Source organism: Dunckerocampus dactyliophorus, chromosome 7, assembly GCF_027744805.1.
Source record: "Dunckerocampus dactyliophorus isolate RoL2022-P2 chromosome 7, RoL_Ddac_1.1, whole genome shotgun sequence".
NCBI classification, from domain to species: Eukaryota; Metazoa; Chordata; class Actinopteri; order Syngnathiformes; family Syngnathidae; genus Dunckerocampus; species Dunckerocampus dactyliophorus.
The window spans coordinates 11,299,426-11,326,367 of record NC_072825.1 but is presented as its reverse complement, the minus strand read 5'-3'; the positions used below and the strand labels follow the sequence as shown (position 1 = coordinate 11,326,367).

Sequence of the window (26,942 nt, the reverse complement as noted above, 5' to 3'; positions counted from 1 at the left end):
TCTCAATTAGTATTCGTTCTGACTTCTGGAAAAGATTAACTTCATTTGGACAGCATTTTACCTTCATCAGTAAGGCATGGGGAACAAAAACAAGACATAATTAAGGTAATTTGCTCTGGCAATTGTTTATATCTAAATTTATATGTAACATACTATGTGAAATAATGCTTTTCATTGTATTGCAGCAATAAAGTCTATTCTGATTCTGATGCTGATTGTAAAAGATATATATTTGCAGTTCATCATTCAGGTTCCAAATGTTTATGACTAGTAATAATTAGCTATTCAGCAGGATAGAGTCAATATTAATGTCATCAGACAAAAACGTACGACTGAATTCAAGTACAATACATAAATACATTGTAAAGAGGAGAGTGTGTAGTGTTTGCATGATAGTCCTGTGCTTGTGTTGGTTTTGTGTGGGTACTCCTTTCCTCTGCCAGTCTGAAAATACGCATGTTAGATTAACTGGAGACTTTAAATTGTACAAAAATAAATAGACAAATTGTCCAAAAGTGTAAAGGTGAGTGTGAATGCATGTTTGTCTATATGTGTCCTGTGATTGACTGGCAACCAGTATACACCCCACCTCTCGCCTGATAGGCTCCAGTTCCCCTGTGACCCTCTGCAGTATAAGAGATAAAACAATTAATGAATATTACAAATTCAGTTGCATTTGGAAGTATTCAACCCACCCTTGTAAATAATATTGATTTGCAAAGTTATATACTATATTGCAAACTATTTACTGAAATTGGCATCTATTGTACATTATGCATATTTACAGTGAGGGAGTTGAATTATTTGTGGTGCAATTTTACTGTAGATTGTTATAAATACTAATCAACATACTATGACATATCAAATAGCAAACAAAAACAATTGTTCTATAACGACGTACGAAATCATTGTCTGGTCAAATGCGTTAATTCATTCTTTTTTTTCATTCATTTCTTCAAGCGGAAGTTGTTTCCTGCTAAAATATTTAGTTGGACACTTTAACCGGAAATAAGAATGTTGACGTCTACTTGACACTTCCGCCACGGTAGACGTCCTCCTTTCATCACGATTGTGCGGTTATTTTCGCCGACTCAGCCTGACTGGATTATTATTATTTTACTTAACCCCAACATGGCAATATTCATTTTCTCCAATAGTAATCCCACCATTTGTTAAAAATTCCGCCTAAAAGGAAAAAGCGTTCTGTCCCCTCTTTTGGGATTTCAACAGACGTAAGTAGCTCTGCGTGTCGCTAGCTAGCTCGATAGCATGCGTTTGAATGAACCAAAAGATTAGGGTTTAGTTTTAAACCTAAAATACCAAATGAACAAAATTTATAAGGGCACAAAATATAATCCCAATTAGAATTACGCTATTTTTGTTGCACACAATACACGGGTCATGGGTTTTATGTTTCCAGATAGCTAATGCTGCTAATCTGTTGTGCTAACATAATTGACGTCGTAAGATGTCAGTTATCAAATGCTTTTACAGTTGTAGCTTGATTTACGTCACTGTCAGTGTTGGGTGTTGGCTATCTATTACAGCCCATTCAAGGATACGACAGGCATGATGCATCAATTAGTAGCAGTATTAGCAAGAGTAAATCCACCTCTTGAATAACAGCACACTCAATTTGCTTAGGTTTTTGGTTTTAAATGGCTAAAGCATAGCTTTAAGTGATAACCTGTAGCTTGGACTGTTAAATATCTGAGCCTGCATGGATTGAATTAATACAATTATATTTATGCAGGGTAATTAGTATTATTATTATTATGTCTTTGGCTGAGTGTATGGCACCTTGCCCTTATTTTATTGCAGGTGTACAATAGCTGTCCAGAGGATCTAAGGGCGGCCCTATTCCGGGAGTCATTTGACTTCAACTCCGAGCCACCTTGGGATCCTAGCTGATAGTGGAAGAGTTCACACAAGGACTCATCCATGTAAGTATTCTTTAATAGCATTTTTAAATATCTGATGCAGTGGTGTGTCTATTATTGGGACAAACTAATGTGATTGTCGTATTATAGGTCCTGCAACTCACATCTATTTTGAGCATTTCTTGTACAGACAATTGTGTTTCACTCTTTTTGTTGGTATTTTTAGGACATGAACATTCCAATATGCCTTTCAGCGCTGCATGAAGTTACAGTTATTACTGACAAGTTTTAATTGCCAATGGCAAATAATGTTTTTTTTAATTGTTGAGATCTATCAACGTGTTTTAACTTTTAAATGTATACATATTTTTGTAAACTGATCACAAATTATGTGCAAAGAATTACCTGTCTTTGAGCTGGACGATCTTGCCCAAAAGTCATATCCTGGTACTTTTTGTTTGAATGGCAATACAGTTGTCCCTCGCCATTTCGTGGCTTCACTCTATCACTGTTTTTCAAAATAAGTTTATTTTGAAATTAATTATTAAATTAATTATCGCTTAAATTATTGCTGTTTTGTGGTTGACTATGGCCTTTTGTTAGTCCAAAAATATTTTATGTATTTTTGCGCTAAATTAAGCTTTTTAATGAAAATAAATGGCTAAATGAACTAAAATACAAATACAAATTTGTAAAATTTCATAGTAGATGGTATACAGTATTTTGCACTGGTCACTAGGTGTCAGTGGTGTGAGTAATTGTACTGTGATTTTACTGTAAGGTTTGGTGAGGCACACAAGCACCATACTTGATTGCCAGAACAGGCTCTTACTGCAGGTTTGACTTATCTCACAACAGGAACAGTACTAACACCATAATAATAGTAATATTATAATCATGATAATAACACGTGCTACTATTGCAGCTGTAATCCTCTCAACTCTGAACCCATGATGTCACTTGCCAGCTGTTCTCCACACGTACAGAGCACATTTATTGCAACACACACAAGCACAAGTCTTATTTATGTCTGAAATAGCTTATTTTCACTGATTATGTCTACAATATTGGTTAATACAAGTGTAAAGGTGACTATAGGGATGTTATTTCATGTCTAGAGGGCTCTAATGATGCCATATTTGGAAATCATTTAGAAGGGCGTAAACAGGTTTTATATGGTAACTACGAAAATATTTCATTTATAAATAAGGAATCCTACTTTGCGGGAATTCACTTATCACGGTCAGGTGTGGAACCAATAATTGCGATAAACGAGGGATTACTGTATTACTGATTACTGTATTCTACAAATTTTACATTTAAATATTTATTAAGGACCCACAAATGTTTGAATTGCAGTTACGGGAAAAACTGAGTGGCATAAAAGCACTGAAGTTCCACTATAGAAATGAAAATTGCATGAAAATTGGATTTTCTCCACAGTATGTATCATCAAGGTTTTTCTGCTTTTCTTAAAGTTTGCTGCATAGGCCTAGGACCCAGGGGCTCGAGAGGGAGCGAGCAATATCACTTCGGACCAGCCATATTCTTTATGCCTGTTGGATACACAGAACACGGTTGAGAGGATGAAAGGAATCTCAGATGAACCACAGTTTTCAGTGGGCCTTCTGGAAGGAGGCACATCCCTTTGTGATGTGATAGACAATCACATTTATGAACAAACCTTGGTAAACGTTGCATCTAAATCTGGATTTGGAAATCTTCTTGTATTGCAAATGTTAAATTTAGAAGAGTTCTTTTCTGATTCAGAATTGTTATGCTCTTCCTTAGTCTGAGAAGAAAGCATTCTTTGTCGCCGACCTAGGAGTTGTAATGAGACAGCACGTTCGCTGGCGAACACACATGGCCCAAATTCGTCCCTTCTATACTGTCAGATGCAACAGCAGCCCAGGTGTTATCGAAGTACTGGCGGCCCTTGGCACTGGCTTTGTATGTAACAACAAGGTAATTAGCATATTAATTATTGTTGAGGAAAACACATTTTACACGTGTCTAATATGTGAAATCTGTTTACATAGTCTACATTCCCTCATCAAGCTTGAAAATTGAGGATTATAATTATCTCCATTGCAGGATAGGGATTCTGAACATTTCTGACATGAAATAACAACTGTGTCTGTCTGGTTTTCAGTCTGAACTTGAGCTGGTGCAGAGCCACGGTATTCCCTCAGAAGACATAATCTACAGTGGAGTTTGTAAACAGATGTCCCAAATTAAGTATGCTGCAAAGAATGGCATCGACCTCCTGATGTGCGATAATGAAGCAGAGCTGCGCAAGATTTCCCGCTTCCATCCGAATGCCAAGTAAGTCATTAGCATGTATGAAAATTGAAACAGTTGGAAGTAGTAAAACTACTTTTTTGTAGGGCCAAACTCAAAAGTGTTCTTATGGCAGGGTGAAGAAGATACTCTTCATTGTGGTAGCTTGTATTAAGAGGCTGATGGTAAAAGAAAACTACAGAATTGTAAACATGATTATTTAATGCATACATATTGGCTTTATGAGAAGATCTTGTTTCTCAGTCATGTCAGAACACCTATACAGTATGGTAAGTGTGCCTTAAACGTACTATTAGCATAACATATTTTCCTTTTCGTTTAGGCTTCTACTTCAAGTGTCAACGGAAGCATCAAGGCAGGACAGTGAGTTCGGCATGTCATTTGGCTGTTCCCTCAAAGACTGTCGACATCTACTGGAGAGCGCGAAACAATTGGGTGTACAGGTGGTTGGGGTCAGGTAAGCTCTGCAGAAATCTAGAATGACTAGGTAATGTACCACGTAGATAACATTGTATAGATACTTGCCCAACATCTAAGGGCCACAACCAATTTCTGACCAGCTTTATTTCAAGGGCAGTTGCTGGTCGAATGAATATTCACACAAATGCACCGAATGCTATGTAAAAAGTGCCCAATAAATACACAGTAGAAAAGTACCCAAATGTAGCCAAAGTGAATGAATATATGTGTTTAAGACTTCACGCAAGTCATGAATAAATGCATCATTTTCAAATTTCCGTTACACTTCCATCTTGATCATTATTTGAGCTAATAATAATAATATAGCTTCATAGAGTGGTATCTCAAAGATCTAAAGTCACAAAGGTTGTTCAAAGGAGTAAAAAAAATTGAAACTATTAACCAATATGAGACAAGTCACAAATTATTTTTTCTCTGAGTTGTCCGTGGGGGGGGCAAAAAAACAAGCTGTGCCTTTGTGCCACTTCCATCACAGGTTGCTGAGTTGTTCGTAGCTTTCAGAATCAGTAGTCTGTCATGACCTTGTGCGTATAGACTCAGGTTAGAACGTCTAAAACTACAGTCATCCCTCATTGATCGCGGTTAATTGGTTCAAGACCTGACCGTGATAAGTGAATTTCCGCAAAGTAGGGTTCAATATTAACAGATGGAATATTTTCACAGTTACAGCATAGAAGATCTGTTTAAGAGTTTGTATTTAAGGTTTTTACCAATATTAGAGCCCTATAGACATGAAATAACACTTTTATAGTCACCTTTGCGCTCCCTATTATCCTTTGTTTACATCACATTGGGCAAGAGTTATGCACAGGCTACGGGATCGCTGCAGGGACACAAGACGGCCACCACTTTAAACATTAGCATGGCGTTAGCCTCCAATTTATTTATTCTAAACTTAAAGGGTTTCAAACAGAGTGGGGAAAGACAAAGTACAAAGCCAAAAACTTACCACTTCCAGACTTACCACTTCCACACAGAATTGGAGGAGAACTTGTCCGACGTGACATCATGAAAACATGTCATGGCTGATTCCATGCAGTGTTAAGGTAATCTCTTCAATGTAACATTACTGACGCATAGTGACCAGAATACTACATATGACTTGCCTTACAATATTTTTTGACTAATAATAGGCCATAGTCAACCACAAAACAGCAATCATATATGAATTAATATTTGAAAAACCACTATAGAGTGAGGGAGCGGTGTTCGAACCACAAAGTGGCGAGGGACGACTGTATTTCTTTTTTATACATATTGAGAACGTATGATTCCTTTAACCGTTAACCACCTGTTTTTTCCTTTTTAGATCCCTAATTTCCAACAAGTGTAAGGATGACAAAGCATACACAAATGCAATTGCTGATGCTCGTTGTGTTTTTGATATGGCGGTGAGTATAAATTATTGTAATTATTAATCTATTATTATATTCATAAGTTTGTATCCCAGTCACCCAAATGTTTTTCAGCACAAGACCCTAAATAATAGAAAACTGTCAGCAAGATCCAAATACCGTAAATTCTGGACAATATGCCGCTGCTTTTTTTTGTTTTGTTTTTTAACACGCTTTGAACCCTGCAACAATTGTATTTTGATCTGACAAATGTTAAATAACTTTGATTAAGTGTAAAATTACTACAGCTTCTGCTTGGACTGTGACAGCTGTTAAACTTCGATTTTGGGTGGGGGCCGGCAGCATCTCATGTCTCACTCATCGGAGCTACCGACTGATGCTGGAAACGGCAAGTGTAGGTAGGATTGCAAGGTTTATAGTGTGTCCCCGTAAATATTCTATCCTGTAACCTGTGGGTTACAGACAAGTGAGGCCTGTGTATGAATAACATTTTTTTTCTGTGGCTTATATTCAGGTACGCTTGATAGTCCAGAATTTACGGTAGTAATAATAATAATAGCAAAAGTTTGTGATGTGCAAAAATTCCCAGCTAATCTTGAAATAATTTTTTTTTTTTACCAAGTACCTCCCCACATGAGGCCAGGAATCTGCATTTGAGGTGGCTAAAATGGCACCTTGTACTTTATAGCAGCATGAACTCATTCCACAACCAAGAATGAGTGCATCTTGTGTCAAGTGTGACCATGTTAACTAATGACATACTTTTATAAATGCAAACTTTTTTTTGAGTTACTACATACTTACAACTTACATCTTCAACACCGGTTACAGTTCAAACATACTCAGTGCCTCAGTAGTAACTGTTGGTTTTATACTCATAAATCTTATCTGTTGTAGGAGGAAATTGGTTTTAACATGAAAATCTTGGACATTGGAGATGGCTTTGGTGGCTCAAGCACCCAGCTGGAATTGGTCAGTACAGTTTGGGTTAGTTACTTCAGCGATCCTATAGCCTTTTCAGCCTTAGGGTCATAATGTGCTTAAATAGTACACATTTGTTACACTTTGGATCCCACAGTTTATAGCCAACAACTCTTTTGCAGATCAAAAATGCAGTCATGCCTATGGTGGACATATACTTCCCTCCGCTTACTGGAGTTAGCATCATTGCTGAACCTGGCAGCTACTTTGTGTCCTCTGCTTTCACCTTGGTCGTCAACATCATCTCCAAAGAGGTGGTGGCGAGGGATCGAGATCAAGCTCAAGGTCAGTGCAGCAGATGGTGATTTTAAAACTGAAAGCACCACCATTGTTCACATTAAAAAGACAATAACACAACACACAGCTGTAAAATGAAAACACCCATAACATTTTTTTCCCCCTCATGATCCTACTGAGCAGATGATCCATCTCCCAATGATGAGCCTGAGTTTCACTACTGCATGAATGAAGGAGTGTATGGATCATTTGCTTGTAAACTCACTGAAATGGACATCATCGCTCCAACTGTTCATAAGGTGAGTTTGTATCATTGCTTGCAGAATGTTATAAGGGATGTGCAATGAGAATGAAAAGTTACAATGGTACCTCGAAGGTTGACCACAATGACATTTGTGATACCGGTCAAACTTCAATGGTAAAAATCCATCATCATCAAATTTATGTGGAATAATTGGTTACTGTCACTATCAAAACTTTTATTACCGTAACTATTGTGGCATTGGTTTAAGACAGGGCTCCAGACAAATTTTTCTTACTAGAAGCACAGTGGTCCCTAACTTCAAATTTTACTAACACAGCAGAAAATTTAGGGGCACACACCAAAATTAACTTGCAAAGTAAATATTTACATGTCCTCTCATTTTCACTGCATTACTAATAAATACTTGAAAAATAAATGGTAAGTGTCTTCTATAACCACCCAGTTTCTGTCCCTAGCTTCTGGAAGGACTCTTTTGTGGCATCATATACATTAGAACTCCATTACCGCCCTCTTTTCATACATAAGCCAATCACAGTGGCTGTCCGCTCACCGCTCTCACACACATCGGCCCGCCTTCTTCTTTGGTGTTCGTCGTCTTTCTTCTTCTTTTGGAATTAATGTCGGTAGGCAAACTAGCTCATTTGCACATTACTGTCAACTACTGGGCTGAAGTGTGGAGCAGATGTTTGGCAGCAACAAAAAATAATCAATTATAATAAAAAATAAATGCGCAAGTAGATGAAAAATGTACTCGCAATGTCTAAAATTTTTGTCGCAAAATGCGACCATTTAGTCACGGTCTGGAGCCTTGGTTTAAGGAATATTATAACATTGTTGATTGCCATACGAGTAATGGCAGAAGTTACCCATTAATGTTAATCCATTAAAAAGATTAGAAGACTCTTTCAACACTCTGTTATCTTTGCTAGTGTGAGAAATGATGAATCCAATCCAGTATCGGTATCGGGTTCTGATACCAGCGTAATTCATGAATTGGAAATTTCAGATCCACGAGTCGTGTCTGTGCTTTAATATAGTCAGCAAACATCAAGAATATCAGCGAACGTAGCTGTCTCCAAACATGCACTGCAGCAGTCCCCCTCAATCACGCCGCGCATGCACACACACACAAGCACTCAGCCTGACGCGATCACAGCTTCACAGTCAGACATCACAAACTTGTAACACTACGCAAAACGTCCGCATCACTACAATTTCATAATTGCCTGTTGAGAGGAGTTTATTACAGCCTCATATGAACTCAACAATAATGATAATGTAGCGACCCGGAAGTTATGTGTGATGTTAGGAGTTCTGTGTTGTCCGAATATCTGTGAAGCTGTAAACACATCAGGCTGAGTGTGTGTGTGTGTGTGTGTGTGTGTGGGGCACTGCATGTGTGGACACAGCTACATGCACTGCTATTCTTCTAGCTGCATTTGCTGAATTTTTTAGCGTGGTTGCAGCCAAGAGAGAGAATGATTGATTGATAGTTTCTATTGTTTTTGTGCTGGCAGAATACTTGTCTGGATGCACCCGTGTTCAGCAGCAGCCTGTGGGGCCCCTCTGGTGATGATCTGGACCAGGTGATGGAGCACTGTTTGCTGCCTGAGCTCAACATTGGAGACTGGCTCGTGTTCAGCCATGCAGGGGCCTGCTCTCTGGGCCAGCCTCTTTGCACCTCAGACTCAGCCACACCACCTGTATTTTATATTGTCTCCTGTAGAGACTGGTAAGGACTTGATTGCTATGAAATTTGGTGTTAAAAGAAATATTTATAAAATGTCACACATGTTGGTCCTCCGGCAGGTATGAGATGCAGGACACAGGTGTCACGCAGGAGGCAGTACTGAAGAACTTCTCATTGGTCCCCTATTTTTTTAATGCCTGCCAAACAGAAGCGGCACTCTCTATCCCAGCTTAGCTGTCACCAGTCATTTACTGGTTTCTGCTGCTTACATGATAAATTAAACCATTGCTACACATCATTGTTGGAGTCACTGGGACAAGACTGGATTTACTTCTCAATCATCAGTATCCTGGGCTTTATGTGGTTAAATCAGTTGTCTGTGATGCAACAAAATGGATGACTCCTTTATCATAGACTACTTTTTATGCTCATAAAAAATGTAAAATGTATATCTAAAAAAAAAAACTTGATAGTCTTGTAAGCAAAATATTTAAACCTTAACCACCATTTTTAAGATCTTGTATTTATGATTTTAATTGGTTGTACAGTTCAATTTGTTTAAAGATAACTTCCTCACATTGCATTTAAAACCAGTGTTTTGAAGTTGGGATTTTGCACATGAAGGTGCATTAGTCATGAGTTTGGTACAGTAAACCAGTGTTGTCTGTGTACTGTACACGGTTTGCTGAAACAAATGCAATGGTGCAATATTCACTTCTGCCATTGGCTGCCTCACAGAACACTGACATGTCACTTACAAAACCAGGTTTATCATTAGCTTGTGCTGCAGATGGAACAAAATGTTTATGGTCAATTTAATGTGGAATAGCTTATTTATAATTACAAGAAACCTCACTTTGTTCTCGTTGCTTTGGCTTAATAGTTTGTTAAATGTTTGAGTGTGTAAGTTAATTTCATGTGTAGTTGCAGTGTGTACCATATTTGTCTCCGCATCTGTCTGAAGCCTGTTGATACATTGTTTCAATGCTTGATGCCTGTAGAAAAAAGAATAAATACCTTATTGACAAGACCCAAGGTGTTACACTGTCACCATTAACATACACAGTAAATAACTCACATCCACTTTCAAACTGCAGACATTGGGCCAGTCTTAGGAGTAATCCTATCCAATACTGTACGTGCTGGCAGGACAGTGCGAATTGAATCAATTGTGTGAACTTGCAGTATATCATGGGTTTGTAAAGTGCAGCATGTAGGCCATATTGTGCATGTAGCGTTTTTATTGGCCCTTGGCATATTCTAAAAATAAAATTAGATATTAAACTGATTTGCTTTTTCACCTGTAACAATGCTAAGATGTGCATGTCTTCTTCAGATGGTTTAGCACATGTCGGCCTACATCGGATTGGTTTTAACATATTGACTGCACAAAACTGAAACAATTTTGTTAAGGCTCATATCTTTTCAGTACTGTAATGTGACCTGAGGTCTTGTTTGGTCCGCCTGAATGACACCCCAAATAAACCAAGAGTACCTACACAGTATTACTATGGTAAGACTTCAGAGACTATAACTACAAGCTACAAACCACGTGTTCTGTCAAAGTGATTTTTCTGTGGTTGGATCACAGAAGATGGCCTCGGGCAGGCCCAAGGATTAGCTACGAATGTATCGGCTGTCTAGACTCCAGCAAAACACAAAGAACCAGAACAAAAGGCCTGCTGTAGACACACAATGAAGATGTACACACACATAAGGACTTAGACAGTCCGGCACTGAGATGTTCCTCGACAGCACAATCATCTGCAGCTATTTCACCAACTTGTTCACATGTAAACATGACTAGCATTGATGCATACAAAAGACTGCATTATCCGTTGGTTCTGGGATGAGTAACTGATAACATACTATAGTTTAGATTTTTTTATACATTTATATTTTATCTGGTTAAATAAAGGTTAACAATTACATTTCTCTGCAAGAAAACAATTTGTGTGATATCTTGCAGTATGATATCCTCCACTGAAGCTGCAAATGGACGTATAACATACAGTACCCCATAAATGTGAGTACACCCCTCACATTTCTGCAAATATGTTATATTTTTTCATGGGACGACACTAAAGCAATACTACTTTGATGCAATGCAAAGTAGTCAGTGTACAGCTTGTATAGCAGTGTAAATTTACTGTCCATGCAGCATGCAAATATTCATGATTATGTCTTCGACTCATCATTTGCAAATCCAGTCGTGACTGTGTTATTAGGTCCTAGTCCCAATAATGTGACCTGCACTCGAATAAAGAAGCTATGTCTTTGGTGACATCAGTCCAATGCTTTCTTTGTTGCACATGCTTATCTTTAATCAGATATATCACATTTGTATATTTTATAGCCAGCTATTCACCTTCTGAGTTGAAGTCTTTTCTTCTGCGCGTCCATTAGCTTTATCCACCTGAGTATGTACGTACAGTATATGTAATACACATTTATTTCTACTGTGGTCATTGCCGAATGAACAAGATCAGCGGGTTTGTCCATCTCCTTTCACTGAAAAGAAAGCCTGCCACCTACTGGTCCAACATATTTTTTTCGTTTACAGGGGACAGACTGACAGCTGTACAGTATAGTAATACAGTACATTTTGGTATCAATCCAATCCCAAGTAAATACAGGACCAACGTTGCCGATACTGATACTGATTTTTTTTTACTTGAAACTTTCAAGAACCTTGAATGATTTGCCTTCAATTAGAATAGAATAGACCAGTCAATGGTGGGCCCCGCCTCACTCAGAGTCAGCTGGGATGGGCTCCAGCATACCCCCGCAACCCTAAAGAGGATAAGCAGCATAGAAATTGGATGGATAGAATGGAATAAAGCACAATGCAAATATTTTAGGCAAAGAAAAAAATATTTTTTATCAACAAATGTACAGTATTTATAGAGCAAATAGTGAAATCGTCAATACTGCAAAATAAGTAAACAAAAGTGAAAACTTATTGGCTCTCATTCATATCTTTTGACTTTGCCCCTGAAACTTGTTATATTGTTGAAGTCCATCCATTTTTTATACTGCTTGTCCTCACTAGGACTGCAGGTATGCTGGAGCCTATACCAGCTGTCTTTTGAGGCGATAGGCGGTGTACACCCTGGACTGGTCGACGTTGTAGAAATAAAAACACAGCAAAAAATATAGCCTATATATCTCAAGGTGGCCCCCAGGATCTTTTCATTTTTCAGTTTGGACATCCATGCCGTTCAAATACCACACTTGAGCACGAATGGTGTAATATGATGTAAGCTAAGAGTATTCTGAGGGCATTGAATCAACCATTGAATCAATCACAACTGGACTGTTCAGGTTGTCTAAGAAGACGAGCTGTCCTATCTAGTCTTTGAGTGTGAACTGATGGAAGTCTGATGAGAGGCAAAATGTCTTCTAACAATCATATAGAGTACAGTCCATAAGAGTAACTAACAATTGAGAACCAGTGGTACAATATACTAGCAGAGTAAGACCCATGTTACAAAAAAGAAGTTAAACAGGTTATTTGAGATTAAAATGACAAACTTGTGGGAGAGGTCTTACTGACATCCTTTGTGATACTCTTTTCTCATCAACAACCACAAGCTTTTTACTTACCAGGAATGCTTCATAAAATAAAAGGTACAAAACACTTGAAAAGAAATACATTTCGTTTGCGGAGGTGAAATGTTTCTTAATGAAATGTTTATTAATTGCCTTTCCTGTTCAGTGTAACACGTTTCCTGTTTGTGCTCGAGCTCCAGCCAGCAGGGCGCGTGCATGTGCGCTAATCAACACACACAAGAAGCTTGCTAGAGTTAAGATGGCGGCATGTAGTTGAGGAGGCTGGGATCTAAACTCGAGCTTTCTCGCCTTTAAACGATTCCTATGAATCCAAACAAATACAGTCATCGAAACAACATCAATTTCCACATCGTTCACACAGCTGGGTGTGACTTTGGACCGTCCCCATGACATCTATACACTTCGTGGTTCACCCGTTGCCCGGGACCGAAGATCAGCTCAATGACAGGTATTTTGTCGCGGCCCGTAATAGTATAAGAATAATAATCCTTTCCCATATGTATCTGCGGATTGTGGTAAATAGTGTTGTGAACGACGTTGAGATTGTCATGTCCGCTAATTATTTCTCCAACGAGTGAAATGTACTACTAGCGTAAATTCTAGGCCCGGTATCTTGAACAATCCTCGTTTAGCCTCTAAGCAGTCAATCCACCGCCAGCTGCTAGCTAGCCCGTTACCTTACGTTGGCTATCACTGGAATGCTAACGCTAGCAGGCTGGTTCTTGGAAGGATTGGCTCACAGTCGAAGTTGAGATGGACAATGCGGGTTGGGGGATGGGTTAAAGAGAGGGAAATAAGGCTCGCAACACATGTCGTTATCCAGAAAACGAGAGGTTTTCCGCGTAGATTACACGTCAACGATTTTGACGTGTGTCGATATTTGTTTTGTGCGTGTCTTGCTAATATTCCATATCAATGAAGGAGCTAACGTTAGCTACGTAGCTCAAGGCTAGTGCTAATAAGCTAGTGAGCTGCCACGCTTTTGCCAAAGTCATATTTTATTTCATTATTATTCCTGTATGCATGTGGCTACCATAAGCCTACAACGACTATTTTCTTTGTTGACTTGTCTGTTTTAAACCTACTCTGATGCAGACAATATGTTAGGGAGTTGATTTAATGGCAGTAGTGACGTGCTCAGAGAGCACACGAGACAAATATTTTTAATTACATGCTTATAATGCTTGATTATGTTATTTCAACAAGTAACATTATTTTCTATTGCTGTGCTTACCAGACTACCACAAGGCAGCATTAATATCTAAATAAATTCAACTTCAGACGACATTTTTAGAAATTGCATGCTCATGCTTGCACCATATAGTATGTGAGGACATTTCTCATAAATTTGGACTCAAAATTGTATTTAACGCTTTTAGACTGAAATTTAATTTGATGATATCGTCCAATGAGATGTTCTACTCTGGAGACCAGGAGGGTGAGAAGTCACACTGCTACTAGGTTGACATTGAGTTTAAGCACTAGACAGCAAAGCTCATGGCTGATACTGACCGAATTGTTTGATCAAACTGGACTGACATGAACTCTCACTTTTAGAATGTTAATAGCTGCTTGCCTTCACAAGTGACACATGCCGGTATTTAGTTATTTATTTATTATTATTATTTTTTTAACTTTTCAACAGTCATGGCTGTTGAAATTTCAAGCATGTGTTTCATTTCACGGTAGAGTCGCCATGTGCTGCTAAACCCATGCACTTCTGTGAGGTAACTATAGTTGTCAGAGCAGGTACAGCAAGTCAAAAGGAAGACACCGACCCTTACATTTACCCCATGGAGCAATTTGATGAATAGAATATTGCATATTGATCGTTTAGTAGCCCACTGGAATTTGATCAGGTAATGCTTGTTCAGTAGTGACGGGAAGAGGATATTAAAGAATTGTATTTCATATGCAGATAGTATACTGAGTTTGTTGGAATATTTGTTTTAATACTTTTTAAATTCATAGTGGTAAGACATTTGAGAGCCTTCCTAAATTGTGCCAGTCCGCATTAAACTGTCCATTTCTGTGTGACACACTGGTGATGGTAGGGATGATAGGTTAAATCAGTTTCATGAATGATCGTCTCATTTTGGCAATGAAAAGGCAGATTTTTTTATGGCAAACTTTAGTTTGTAACACATTCTATGTTCTTTACTGTTTGTGTATGTTGCTCTCCACTGATTATTCACCAATGGACATCAGACATTATCTTACAATGGCTTTGTGGTCGTCAGTGTATGACTGATGCAAAAAAAAACATGGCCCATGAAGAAACTTACATTTTAATGTATGTTGTTTGCAGTTTTTGCTGTTTTTGGTACTTTGGTGCGAAAGGCGATATTCTCTCCGGAATCAATATGACGCAATCCAGCCATTTTGATCCTTACAATAGCCTCGCACACAAAGAAGTTCTGTATTAACAGCGGCAGTTGAAAAATATATGGCCCGTGCTTTGCAATCATTTTGTGTTTATTTAATAATGCTAAAGATGAATACAGGTGGACCTCGGTTTACAACGTTCCATGTTACGATGTTTTCTGGTTATGAATGCACTCCCATAAATTTTATTAAAAAACACATTTTGGTCCATAAACACGAGACTCTCTGGAGAACTAGTTAACTTGCGCAGCAGAGGAAGTGTGCGCCTCGTGCAGGGCGGAAGGATACAATGTGTACCTGCGCAGCCACACTGAGTGGTTGGACTTCATTATGTCTCCCAAGCGGCAGTGCGCCAAAGAAAAGGAAAGCAGTCGCCATGGAAGTAAAAATTAACATAATAAAAAGCTCAGAGAGGAGACACGCCCACCAATATTGGTCGCTCTTTTCGCCCTAACCGCTCAACTGTTGCGACCATCATTCAGGTATAACGATTGGCTGCTAATGAATGCTAGAGGGGTCATGGATTCCATGAACAATGAAGTTGTTACAAGGAGTTGTTCTCTTTTTATTAGTTTCATTGAATTATTTTATTTAATCTTTCTATTGCTGTATTTTATTTGTCCTTCATGTGCTCTGTCTACAGTGTGATTGATTGGGAGTTAATTTCGGTATCCGACTGAGAATGAAACTCGACTTGCATCACAGTCTAGGAATGTAACTCGCGGCTAACCCAAGGACCACCTGTACTATGTTTGCATTAACTGTTTCAGATAATTTTTTGTTTATTTGAGTCTGCCTGGTAAATAACGCTGCTTGTCATGCTCTTCTCACTTTTCCGCACTCTGAACAGCCTTTTGTTGTGCCACTTTAGACTGTGGGCATTTTTGCATTTCAATGTCTTTCTCCAAAAATTACACCCATTGTGCATAAGTATTTCCCATTGATAGTTGTAAAATATGAAACATGTTCAATATTTCCCATCAAACATTTCAGTGCGGCTTGCATAGTGGGCAGCCGATTGTCGGGTCACATGGAACAAAAGAACAGCTAATCATGAAGCGAGATGACTGAAGTAAAGCGAACAAATAGCGACCAGGAAGTGCACCTTGAAACTCAAAATAAGATGAACTTCAGAAATTGAGAACCGCTTATTGATTTGTGGGAAGTACATGTTTATTACCACATTAGAGTTGGCCAGATATTGTTACTGTAATGTTACCATTTAAGCGCACATGAAGCCTCGATCTTTTATTTTCCGACTGTCTGAGTACCCTGTCATACATTGCTACCTTATCTGTTAGCCCGTGTTCAGGACATGGCTCTGACTGTCAATGGACAAATTATTCAAATGGTGGTGTGCTGCGTTGGTCATCTGCTACCTAGCTCAGCCCACACAACAAAAATAATAACCACACAGACAATGTTTGTTTGTTTTTTATCTTGTCATGTGAGAGGTATCATCTAAAAAAACTTTATTTGCAGGGTTTAAGGAATTAATTCAGAGTTGCTTTGTGTGTGTGTGTGTATATATTCATACAGTATGTATATGTATATATACACGTGTGTGTGTATATGTATGTACTGTATGTGTATTTATATATACAGTTTACTATATATACACACACACACGTGTCTATATATACTGTGTGTGTGTATATACGCACATATATACATACATACATACATACATACATACATATATATATATATATATATATATATATATATATATATATATATATATATATATATATATATATATATATATATATATATATACACACCTTTATGTTTATATTTATGTGTGTGTGTGTGTGTATATATATACACACACACACACACAGTGTGTATATAGAACTAGGGGAGGGGGCAGAGCAAATCAAGCACTCCTTTTCTGTGACGTGCTGCATATGGCCTGTCGTAACTTCCCCTGAGCTCACTTGTAAACAAACATGGTGTCAATCGTGTGGGACTTGTTCACTATTTCAGAGAAGGCATTTCTCCAAATGCTCTGCAAACATTCTATGATGGGGGTGGGGACATCTGGCTTCAGCACGTTAAACCTTGTCAGCCACCTGAAACGCCAGCATCACTGCGACGCCTGTGGCATGTTACTATCGTTGCAGCTTTTGAGACGTGCAAACAGTTTGCCCGAGACGACCCGAGGGATAAAGCATTCAGTGATTTCATCAAAGAAATTGACACTGAGTGAATAGAGTGGCTAGTAAACCCCTTGGAGCTACAGTACAGTACAGTACTTCTGAAAAATGTTTTGTTAAAAGTAGTGATGTCATGCTACTTGGTAAGGACAACTCTACAGGTACGGTTTGCCAAATCCAACTATTTCTGTCGTTCTTACTTCGAGGTGTCACAAATTACAGTTAAATCTAAATTTAAAACAATACTGTGTAAATAAGTCGTTTTTTTCAGAAGCAGGAAGTTACCAGTCTTGGCTTGTAAAAAAAAAAAATCTGTAACCCCACCCTATCAGAACTGCTCTGTACGTTTTATTGTTCATTACATTTTATTAAATTAAATTGCCTTATATTAATGACACAACAGTATGTTGTCTCTACATGGCATTTAATATTATGTTTAATATTGTCCAATCAGTTTTCTTTATTGCATGCAGAGGAGATCACAATAATGACACCTTTCTATTGCTTTTCACTATGAAAATGTATGAAATGTCACTTAAAAGGAGCGATTACAATGTAACACAGTCGGCTATGTATGCACACAGTCGTTGGTTTACTTCTGTAAAAAGTTGATCATTTTACAATCGTAAAACCACTCAGCTGAACTCTGCAACTGCACACAGCTGACGGTTAGACTTGGAGAATTCAGATCAGATGACTGCATTTGGTAAGTTCCACGTTAGGCAGTAGAAAGTGGCAGTTTGGCAGCATCCGGTGAGTGGAGTAATGTTGACAGTTCATAATGGTAAGCATTTTGCACATCCTTTGGTTGTAGGTTACAGCTGTCAGTCGATAACGTTTTAATTGCGATTAATTCGTTTTTCATAGCTGGAATTAAACTTTCTTATACAAATAAACTAAAACATCAACAAAAAAAGTGTTTCCCAGAATGGTGCCGTATCGCTTCCTGTTTCTCCAGACTAGGACACGCAGTTATTAATCTTTTATGTAGAAAAAAAAAGTCCACATATGTGTTAATTTGTATAACGTTGATGACCATAGTAGAGGTACAGTATATAAGTAGCAGTACAGTAATCCCTCGTTTATCGTGGTTAATTGGTTCCAGACCCGACCATGATAAATGAATTTTTGCGAAGTAGGTTTCCTTCTTTATAAGTCTCATACTTTTGTAGTTGAATCATAGAATACCTGTTTATGACCTTCATACATTTTTTAGTGTTATGACAGCCCTCTAGACATACAATGATTCACCCACAGTCACCTTTACACTCATATTACCCAATATATCAGATAGAATCTGAGAAAATAAGTCATTTAGGAATTTTAAGACTTGTGCTTGTGTGTGTTTCAGTAAATGTCTTTTGGATTTGTGGCCAGGAAGTGACGTCAGGAATTCAGCGTTGCGTTTTAGCTGGAGTACAGCCACAACAATACCCTGCTATTATGATTATGATGATGATGCCGGTTGTGAGACCATTCAAACCTGCAATAATTGCTGTTGACAGCGATGAATTCAGGTCTATGTTACTAGTGACACCAAGTGTCCAGTGTAGACTACAGTTCGACATCTTTTAATCCCTGAAACTGCAGTGTTTCCACTACATGTAATTGATTGTGGCGGCCTACAACTACAAAATAAAAGTCGCCACACCTTAAAAATTAACTTGAAAACAATGTTAATATTTTCTATGAATGTATATACTGCATATGCTATAGACTATAGATACATACACTGTATATAGCTCATTATTTATGCACATATTGACCACAATTAGTTTGAAAACAATTTAAAATATCCTAAAAATGTTACACTGTGCTTTTGCTTTGAAAAAATATCCACCAGAATCATCTTTCTGTCGTGTTGGCACTTGCTCATGTCACGGCACTCGCGTCTTTTGTTGACGTTCACTGTGTTTATTATCGTGCAAATAAAAAATAGTCTGTAAAATTGTATTCATTTGACGACAGCTTGTCACATGCGAAGCCTATCTATGCCAGCGTGTGTGATCGCTCACGTTTCAATGTCATTCGACTTCCTGGTGTCTTTTACCCATTTGCACTGCCTCTGGCGGTAGCTACTGTAGCTAGATCATGGGCCAACTAGAAGTGGCTATCGCATTCATGTTTAACTTACTTCTTAAAGTGTAATTTGACAATCTTTTTTTCTTATTATAATACTTATGGCTTGTCTTCAAAATACCAGATGTGTGTCTGTTTAGACAGTGATGCTATCACAGGGGTCTCCCACGGGTGCTGTAGCTCATACGCTAGCTGATGTTGAGTAGTTCATCAAAGAATATTTGCTTCACTTCTTAGTAGTTTTATCAGTGTTCTATTCAAACATGACGCCTGTTTTTAATGACAAATGAGCACACTGGGAGGAGATGTACTTTGTAAATAAACTACAATTTAATGTTGGCAGTCACATAAAATAGCTCACCTCTCCTTGTCAAAGTAGCTTTAATAATGCTGCAAGTTGGATACACTTGTGCAAGCATCAACCTGGACTCTGAAATTATACTCTATACAGGACACATTTCTATAACAAAAATATTTGAATTATTTTATTTTAATTGTTATTTTGAACTAAAAAATATATTATTGAACAATTCATTTCCCATGTATTAGTTTTACTCTAAAACAGGCATCAAATTAAATTTAGGTTTGTGTCAAATAGTACAAAACATATTTTTGTACTAATAGTCATATAATACTATTGGACTTAGGTCAGGTAGCAAAGAGGCTCAGCATTTTAAACGCCCACTTAAGTACATTTAACAACTTTGCCATTAAATGACCAGTTTTGCAATGTTCTCGGTTCATGTTCTGCTGGTTGTTGAAACGTGTTAAATAAGTTAAGAAATAAAGTCATAAAAAATTATTTTTCATAATAATAAATTTAAAAAATGTTTTTATGATGCGGCAGCAGTCCCATGCGGTCCACCACCACAGCTTCAGAAAATTCTAGGGGAAACCCTGAACTGTATGTGTGTTTGTCTTCACAAACATGCAGGATTCTTGGACTGGATTGTTTACTCAAATCAGCTGTATATAGATTTTATACTGGACATTGTAATTGCTGAACACCTGGAAATTAATTTTAAAAAGGATTTAGGTTTAAGTATGGGTGGGGAGAAAGATTTTCCATTTGACCCACATAGAAGCATGACTGACTTGAAAAATTGTCTCTCTTTGTTTAACAGGCTACGTGAAGTGTCAGAGAAACTAAACAAATATAGTTTCAGTAGGTGAGTGTCAGTCTTGTAATTTTAAAGTATATTTGATGAATAGCTTTAAACTATTTATTCCAAAATTTGTACATAACCATCTGTTGTTTTTGTGTGTCATTATAGTCATCCGCATCTTAGCTTGTTGGAGCAAGCCACCCTGAAACAATGTGTTGTTGGGCCAAACCATGCTGGATTTCTTCTTGAGGTAATGACCATTGCGATTTCAGTGTAAATATGTGTATTATAATATATGTATATTCATATGTTAAGATACCAAATAATCCCAAATTTTGCTTATGTCACAACTTGTTACCCCTCGACCACAGCTCTTTTGTTTACTGACATTGTATTTGATTGCCTACATTTGGTCTTCAGGCAAAATATGACACCTTTAAAATTCATACTCATATTGCTGTACTAAATGAACAACACATCACGGCAGTAGCTATTTTATGACACCAAACCCAACGTTTTACCAATAGTGTGCTTCAAGACCCACATTTGATTTGTCCTCTTTCATATATGTCACACTGAATATATTCTGTATATGACTGCAACTATTTTAGGATGGACGTGTGTGTCGGATCAGCTTTGCTGTCCAGCCTGATCGCCTGGAGCTGAGCAAACCAGATAGCAGTGATGGGTAAGGAATTCCCCTTTGGTTGTGTGTTTGAGCTCAAAGGTCTTTGGATAGGCACTTGTAACGAATAATGACTTGCTGTTGTCGTTGATAGGAAAAATGTAGTTGTCTTGCCACTGTTTTGATAGCTTCCTCACCATAACTGTCTTATGTTGACGCACATTTTAATTTATTTATTACGTCTTGACACAAGACACCCTACAGAATGGCATTTTTCAGCAGTGATTTTGTAACTTCCCAGGAATGAATAATGTTACAGGGTTTTCAGATTTTATTTTAAATTTTTTTCCCTTTCATACCATGTATATTTTTGTTACTACCAAGGCTCGAGCTGACAATGAGCATGCCTTTTTGAGCTAATCTTTCTTGTCAGCAGCCACATCCCACTACCATGGCAATGCTTTCTGTTGCTGCTTAATATGCAGTGATTCCAATTGCAAAACACAAGCCATTTCAAACCTTTTCACAAAACATTTTTTTAATTGGTTGTCAGCTTGTTTCCTTTTTTTTTTAAATGAACCTTTCTTATTTGTGTAAAGTCATTAGAGCCACTTTTCAGCATTTAAATACCCTCTGCTTGGTAAATTTGACACCAAATGGGATAGTATGTTCTTTTTTTATCATTTTGTTGCTATGCAAATTTTATGTCACATAGTTATTGATTGGAGTACAAAACGTTTATAGCGTACCTTCTTTGAAACTCTATAGAGCAAACATAGGAATTGCATTACTAGAAATTTTGAAATAGGAGAAAGTAGGCACAGCCCCAAACCCTTACAACTTAGAGAAAGTCTTGAAGGGAGAGCGAGTTGCAGCCGATTGTCATTCTCAAAGGTGTTGCCATGCTAATATCCAGCATGCTGCTCTATTAAATGTAATTATTTATTTATTTATATATTAATGCATTTATTAAGTGTAATTATTCATAGAAAACAAATCCTGAACAAAGGGGGTTTATTTTCATAAACACTTTTAGTGTCTGTTCATCCAGGTAATTAAAAAAAATAATCGTGGAGCACTTATAGGTTTGTAACTCTTTTCCCATCTTTTGTTTACAGTTCAAAGTTGAGCACTGGTTCAGGGACTGGAAGGAGCTCCAGGCCAGGCAGGACTAGTGATCCGCCCTGGTTCCTGTCTGGTTCTGACACACTGGGCAGACTGGCAGGCAACACCCTTGGGTAAGTTCTGGCAGAACTGACGGAGATAAAATTGTAAAAATTGTGACCACTGATAGGGTTGTATTCCCAGTCAGATTTTTTTCCCCACACATTATGTATGGAACCCTCCAGTATATCCGGCAGGAAAATACAGCTGGTCACCTGTCAAAGTGTGTTCCTGGTGCATGAAATTGTGGTATTACTGAATATGTATTAATGATAACTTGTGGCATTGGAACATATTACCTGCTCTCAATTTTTTCAGTCCTGACTGCTAACCTTCTTGTTTTCAGAAAGAATATACATTTGTGATTTTTCAGAAGTGACATACATTTCATAAGTCAACAAACATATGCAACTCAAGTATTTAGAGCATTTCATTGTTCAGGTTTTATTCTTGTATTAAGAGTTTAGCCAAGCATTGTTTAATAGAAACTGCTGATTCTCTGCTGTCACATCAACTAATTAATTTTCAAACGTTAGTGTGTGTTCTGGGGCTTTTCTGTGTCAGGCTATGTTTCTGGCAGTTTTATCTGACCTTGGCTGTCTCTCTTGTTTTTCTGTTATAGGAGTCGATGGAGCTCTGGTGTAAATGGAGGCAGTGGCGGAGGTGGAAGCGGAGGAGGAGCTGGAGGAGGTGGAGCTGCCGGGGGAACCAGTGGAGGTGGAGGAGGTGGAGGAGGTGGTGGAAGCGGAAGCACTTCGGGCAGGTCATCAACAGCAGCACGGGACTCTCGCCGGCAAACCAGGGTGATCCGTACAGGACGAGATAGGGGATCAGGTCTACTAGGAAGCCAGCCACAACCAGTCATTCCAGCCTCAGTCATCCCCGAAGACCTTATATCCCAGGTACAAGTGATGTCTCTTATGAAATTTGACCCATCAAAAAAAACGCAAACATGCAGTCAATACAGTACTGATGTGTTTCATATTATCATTTATTCTCAGGCCCAAGTAGTACTTCAGGGGAAGTCCAGGAGTGTGATCATTCGGGAACTCCAGAGAACCAACCTGGATGTCAACCTGGCTGTAAACAACTTGCTAAGCAGAGATGATGAAGACGGAGATGATGGCGATGACACAGCCAGCGAGTCCTACCTCCCTGGAGGTATGTCATTAAAATAAAACTAGGCCATTTGTACTGTACTGGATTTAGGTGTAGTTTCCTTTCCTTCTCCTGGCCTCTGCTTGCCTGCACTCACACTGAGCATTCAGCCTTCAGCTAATTCGCTTGTACCATCACTTCTACACTGCTCAGTTGCTGCAATGTCCCTGACTTTGGATTTGGTTGACTGTCTTAATTCCAATCTTATTTTGAATTGTTCTGATTATTTCTAATGTTCAAGCTAGGGGCTGCCATTCCTGCCACCTATTCTGGTTGTCAAAAAAGGAAGTGTTCCAAATTTGAGCAAGGAGTAGCACAGTCACACTAGCCATGCCTGACTTTAGGTGTGATTGAACTGTGGCGACTTTTGTTGCTTGAAAGTTATTTTTACCGTCCCATTATTCTTTTTGCCTTTTCCCAAGCAGAGGACCTGATGTCCTTGTTGGATGCAGACATTCACTCAGCCCACCCCAGCGTGATTATTGATGCAGATGCGATGTTCTCCGAGGATATCAGCTACTTTGGATACCCCTCTTTTCGACGCTCGTCACTGTCCCGTCTAGGATCGTCCAGAGGTAACTCAATAAATTAAAACAGGAATCACTTTAAGCGCTTAGAATTATTTAATTTGTTAACCCCAAAAAACAATTGAACAAACAAAATTTAAAAATACTTGTGTACTCTTTTGCTTAAAAGGTACTTAGGCAAAATTTATGTAAACCTATTAAAATGGCCTGAGCTTCATTGTTTTTCCCCTCAGACTCTTCTCCTTGGTTTGTAATGAGTATTTGGTGTTACAGGCTATAAATGTTTGGTGTTATATGGTGCATGGCTGTAGTACAAATATGAGCTCTCTGAGAAAGGCCCGCTATGCCCACCTGTCTTAAAGGAACTTAAGGAACCTTTCAAGGTAGTCTATCCTTTAAAAAACAAGCAGTCTGCTCTATGACCAGTTGCATGGTTTCTCTGTCTATCCACTTCCTCATCTACTGACATTTTACAATATGAGCGTGCAAAATGATTCACCTATTGGTATTGTAGAGACTCCCGACCAATACAATACTGTACAATACAGTGATTCTAACGAATCTTATCTCATTCTCTGTGCTTCAAAGTATATTGACGGGTCTTTCCCAGAGAGTGGCTTATTTCTATCCCACTGGTGTGACCTTATTGCATACCAGTTCTCCTCCTTCCCTTAGAGCGTGACTCTGAGCTGTTGCGTGAGCGCGAGTCTGTATTGAGACTACGTGAGCGCCGGTGGCTGGACGGGGCCTCGTTCGATACAGAACGAGGATCCACCAGCCGGGATGGAGAAACCAGCTTGGACAAGAAGAACATCCCGGTTCAGAGCCCTGTGTCTCTAGGAGAGGAGCTTCAGTGGTGGCCTGACAAGGTAAGAGGAACACACATACACACACACACACACACACACAGCGTTATGCGCTCACCCTGTAATGTGCTGTAGGGGATTTCCCTTTATTGAACTTAAATATGTACGTGTTTATGCTAACTAAACATAAATATCTGCTTTTCTGTTTAGGATGGTGTAAAGTTTGTCAGCATTGGGGCCATGTTTTCTGAGTTGGTGGCTGTCAGCTCAAAAGGAGAACTTTATCAGTGGAAATGGACTGAACCTGAACCTTACAGGAATGCCCAGGTGGAAGATTGTATATAATGGAATAAACTAATTTGATTAGTGGTGTTTAAGCTCGATGTGTCCCATCGTCCCTAGTTAGATTTATTTTGTTGTTGTTTTTTACCGTTCATGTGGTTCACAGCATATACTAAAACTGTATGTGAACAATAAACAGCGAGATATTTGTGTGATTAAAACGTGACGATATATTTTTCGTTTAGATTAAAGCTGTCTCGTGGAAAGAGGGCAGCCAGAAGTCTATCACTGTCAGCTACTGCAACTGTGAATGATTACTGTACACATACTATGGAAGTGGCCGTGCGTGGGACAAGATTGGAGCTGCACATTAAGTGCTTTACGCACATTATAAACCTTGCAATCCAACCTGCGCTTCGCATTCCCAGGATCGCTCGCAACATATTTTTTTGGCGGAGTGCAGCAGCTTCCGTGGTGTAAATATCCAAGCAGAAGCTGTAGTAATTCTGCATTTGATCAGTTATTTAAGATTTGTCAAATAAAAACACACTCGCTGTATATGTCTTAAAATGTGTGAGAGTCGGTCTAATTTGAAAATTCACTACTTCCTGATACTGATACTGCATTATGGGAAATGTAGTTCCTTTAGCATCTACATAAAGCTAATCTACTGCAATCTATTTTACGTGTCTTTACATAACTACATATCGGCATAAACGATTAGCAGTCGCAGCTACAACTGTTTAACTTTTATAATTGTTACTTTTTGTTTCAACTTGTTTAAATAAGTTCAACAATTAAAAGCAACATGCATAAGTCATGCATGCAAAGTTATAAAACATTTCAAAATGTAGCTGCATTGTTTTGTGAGTCAGTGAAGTTATGTACGTCTGTTTGTCCAGTCCTATATTTTGTCATTGTTGTTTTCTTAAAAGTAATGTTAAAATATCGTCTCGTCTCGTTCTCGTGAACTAAATATCATGTATCGTCTCATCTCGTGAGCTGAGTGTATCATGACACCCCTAATAAACCGTAACAAAAGCTAAAAGAAAATGCAGTGACAAACACGAAATCAGTTGTATCATAGTGTCCCTTACCATTCTGTTGGGAAGGGGAGTTTTGGGTGCCTTTTTAATTACAAGTAGTTATGGCTATCAAATGTAACTGTGGAGGAGCAATTGCAATAGTCTGCTTTGCTTCGTCCATGCATGTATGTGCGTATTTGTGTTAGTCAGCCATCAATGAGACACCCCAGCAAAGTTGTCACTCTAACTCCATATATTAAATGTATCTGTGTTGTGATTTGTCCCAGTTAATGCAGAGTCTTACTTTTTATACAAGTGTTTGCATCACTGAGCGCTAACTTTAGTCATTTTCCCCATCAGAATCCTTCCATTCATCATCCACGTGTGTCTTTCCTGGGTCTGGCTAATGAGAGGATCACCTTATTGTCAGCCAATAGTATCAGAGCCACTGTAGCAACAGAGACCAACAAGGTATATCTCTACAGTATATTTATATATTTACCCTCAATACAAAGTCCTGTGTGATGTGCTTTAATATTTACTGTATCATTTACAATTACATACAAATCATATACGATTACATACTAATCAGAGGTTCACTTCTAATTTACGTTATAACGTAATTAATAGTGTGTGTCTGTGTGTGTATGTTTGTGTATAGGTGGCAACTTGGGTTGACGACACACTAAGCACAGTAGCCTCTAAGCTCGAGCATACTGCCCAAGCTTTCCCTGAGCTTCAGGGGGAACGCATGGTGTCCCTCTACTGCTGTGCGCTATACACTTGTGCACAGTTGGAGAACAGCCTCTACTGGTGGTGAGAAAACTAACGTGCACTTTAATGCATGCACTTGCATTTGCATTA

The 26,942-nt window shown here is 38.4% G+C and overlaps 2 protein-coding genes across 9 annotated transcripts in view; both read left to right on the top strand.

Moving 5' to 3' along the window:
- Positions 1-1,027: 1,027 nt before the first annotated feature.
- Positions 1,028-11,195, top strand: LOC129185669 (antizyme inhibitor 1-like). The gene is made up of 12 exons (XM_054783017.1): positions 1,028-1,232; positions 1,822-1,943; positions 3,359-3,568; positions 3,672-3,845; positions 4,033-4,205; positions 4,504-4,638; positions 5,971-6,052; positions 6,914-6,988; positions 7,120-7,282; positions 7,418-7,533; positions 9,017-9,231; positions 9,309-11,195. Exons 3-12 carry the CDS (start codon positions 3,467-3,469, stop codon positions 9,421-9,423), a joined length of 1,350 nt encoding a protein of 449 aa, XP_054638992.1. The 5' UTR covers positions 1,028-1,232; positions 1,822-1,943; positions 3,359-3,466; the 3' UTR covers positions 9,424-11,195.
- Positions 11,196-12,954: 1,759 nt separating this feature from the next.
- Positions 12,955-26,942, top strand: part of ubr5 (ubiquitin protein ligase E3 component n-recognin 5) — a 37,567-nt gene continuing 23,579 nt past the window's right edge. For 5 of the 8 annotated variants that reach the window (XM_054782184.1, XM_054782179.1, XM_054782182.1 and 2 more), the window contains exons 1-12: positions 12,955-13,210; positions 20,510-20,554; positions 20,660-20,741; positions 21,103-21,179; positions 22,235-22,354; positions 22,903-23,182; positions 23,282-23,441; positions 23,861-24,013; positions 24,623-24,834; positions 24,982-25,098; positions 26,439-26,549; positions 26,740-26,894. In XM_054782184.1, the coding sequence (XP_054638159.1) occupies positions 13,149-13,210; positions 20,510-20,554; positions 20,660-20,741; positions 21,103-21,179; positions 22,235-22,354; positions 22,903-23,182; positions 23,282-23,441; positions 23,861-24,013; positions 24,623-24,834; positions 24,982-25,098; positions 26,439-26,549; positions 26,740-26,894 (1,574 nt within the window). In that variant the 5' untranslated portion in view covers positions 12,955-13,148. The remainder of the gene's footprint in view (positions 13,211-20,509; positions 20,555-20,659; positions 20,742-21,102; positions 21,180-22,234; positions 22,355-22,902; positions 23,183-23,281; positions 23,442-23,860; positions 24,014-24,622; positions 24,835-24,981; positions 25,099-26,438; positions 26,550-26,739; positions 26,895-26,942) is intronic. The other 3 variants (XM_054782185.1, XM_054782183.1, XM_054782180.1) reach the window with 2 other exon arrangements.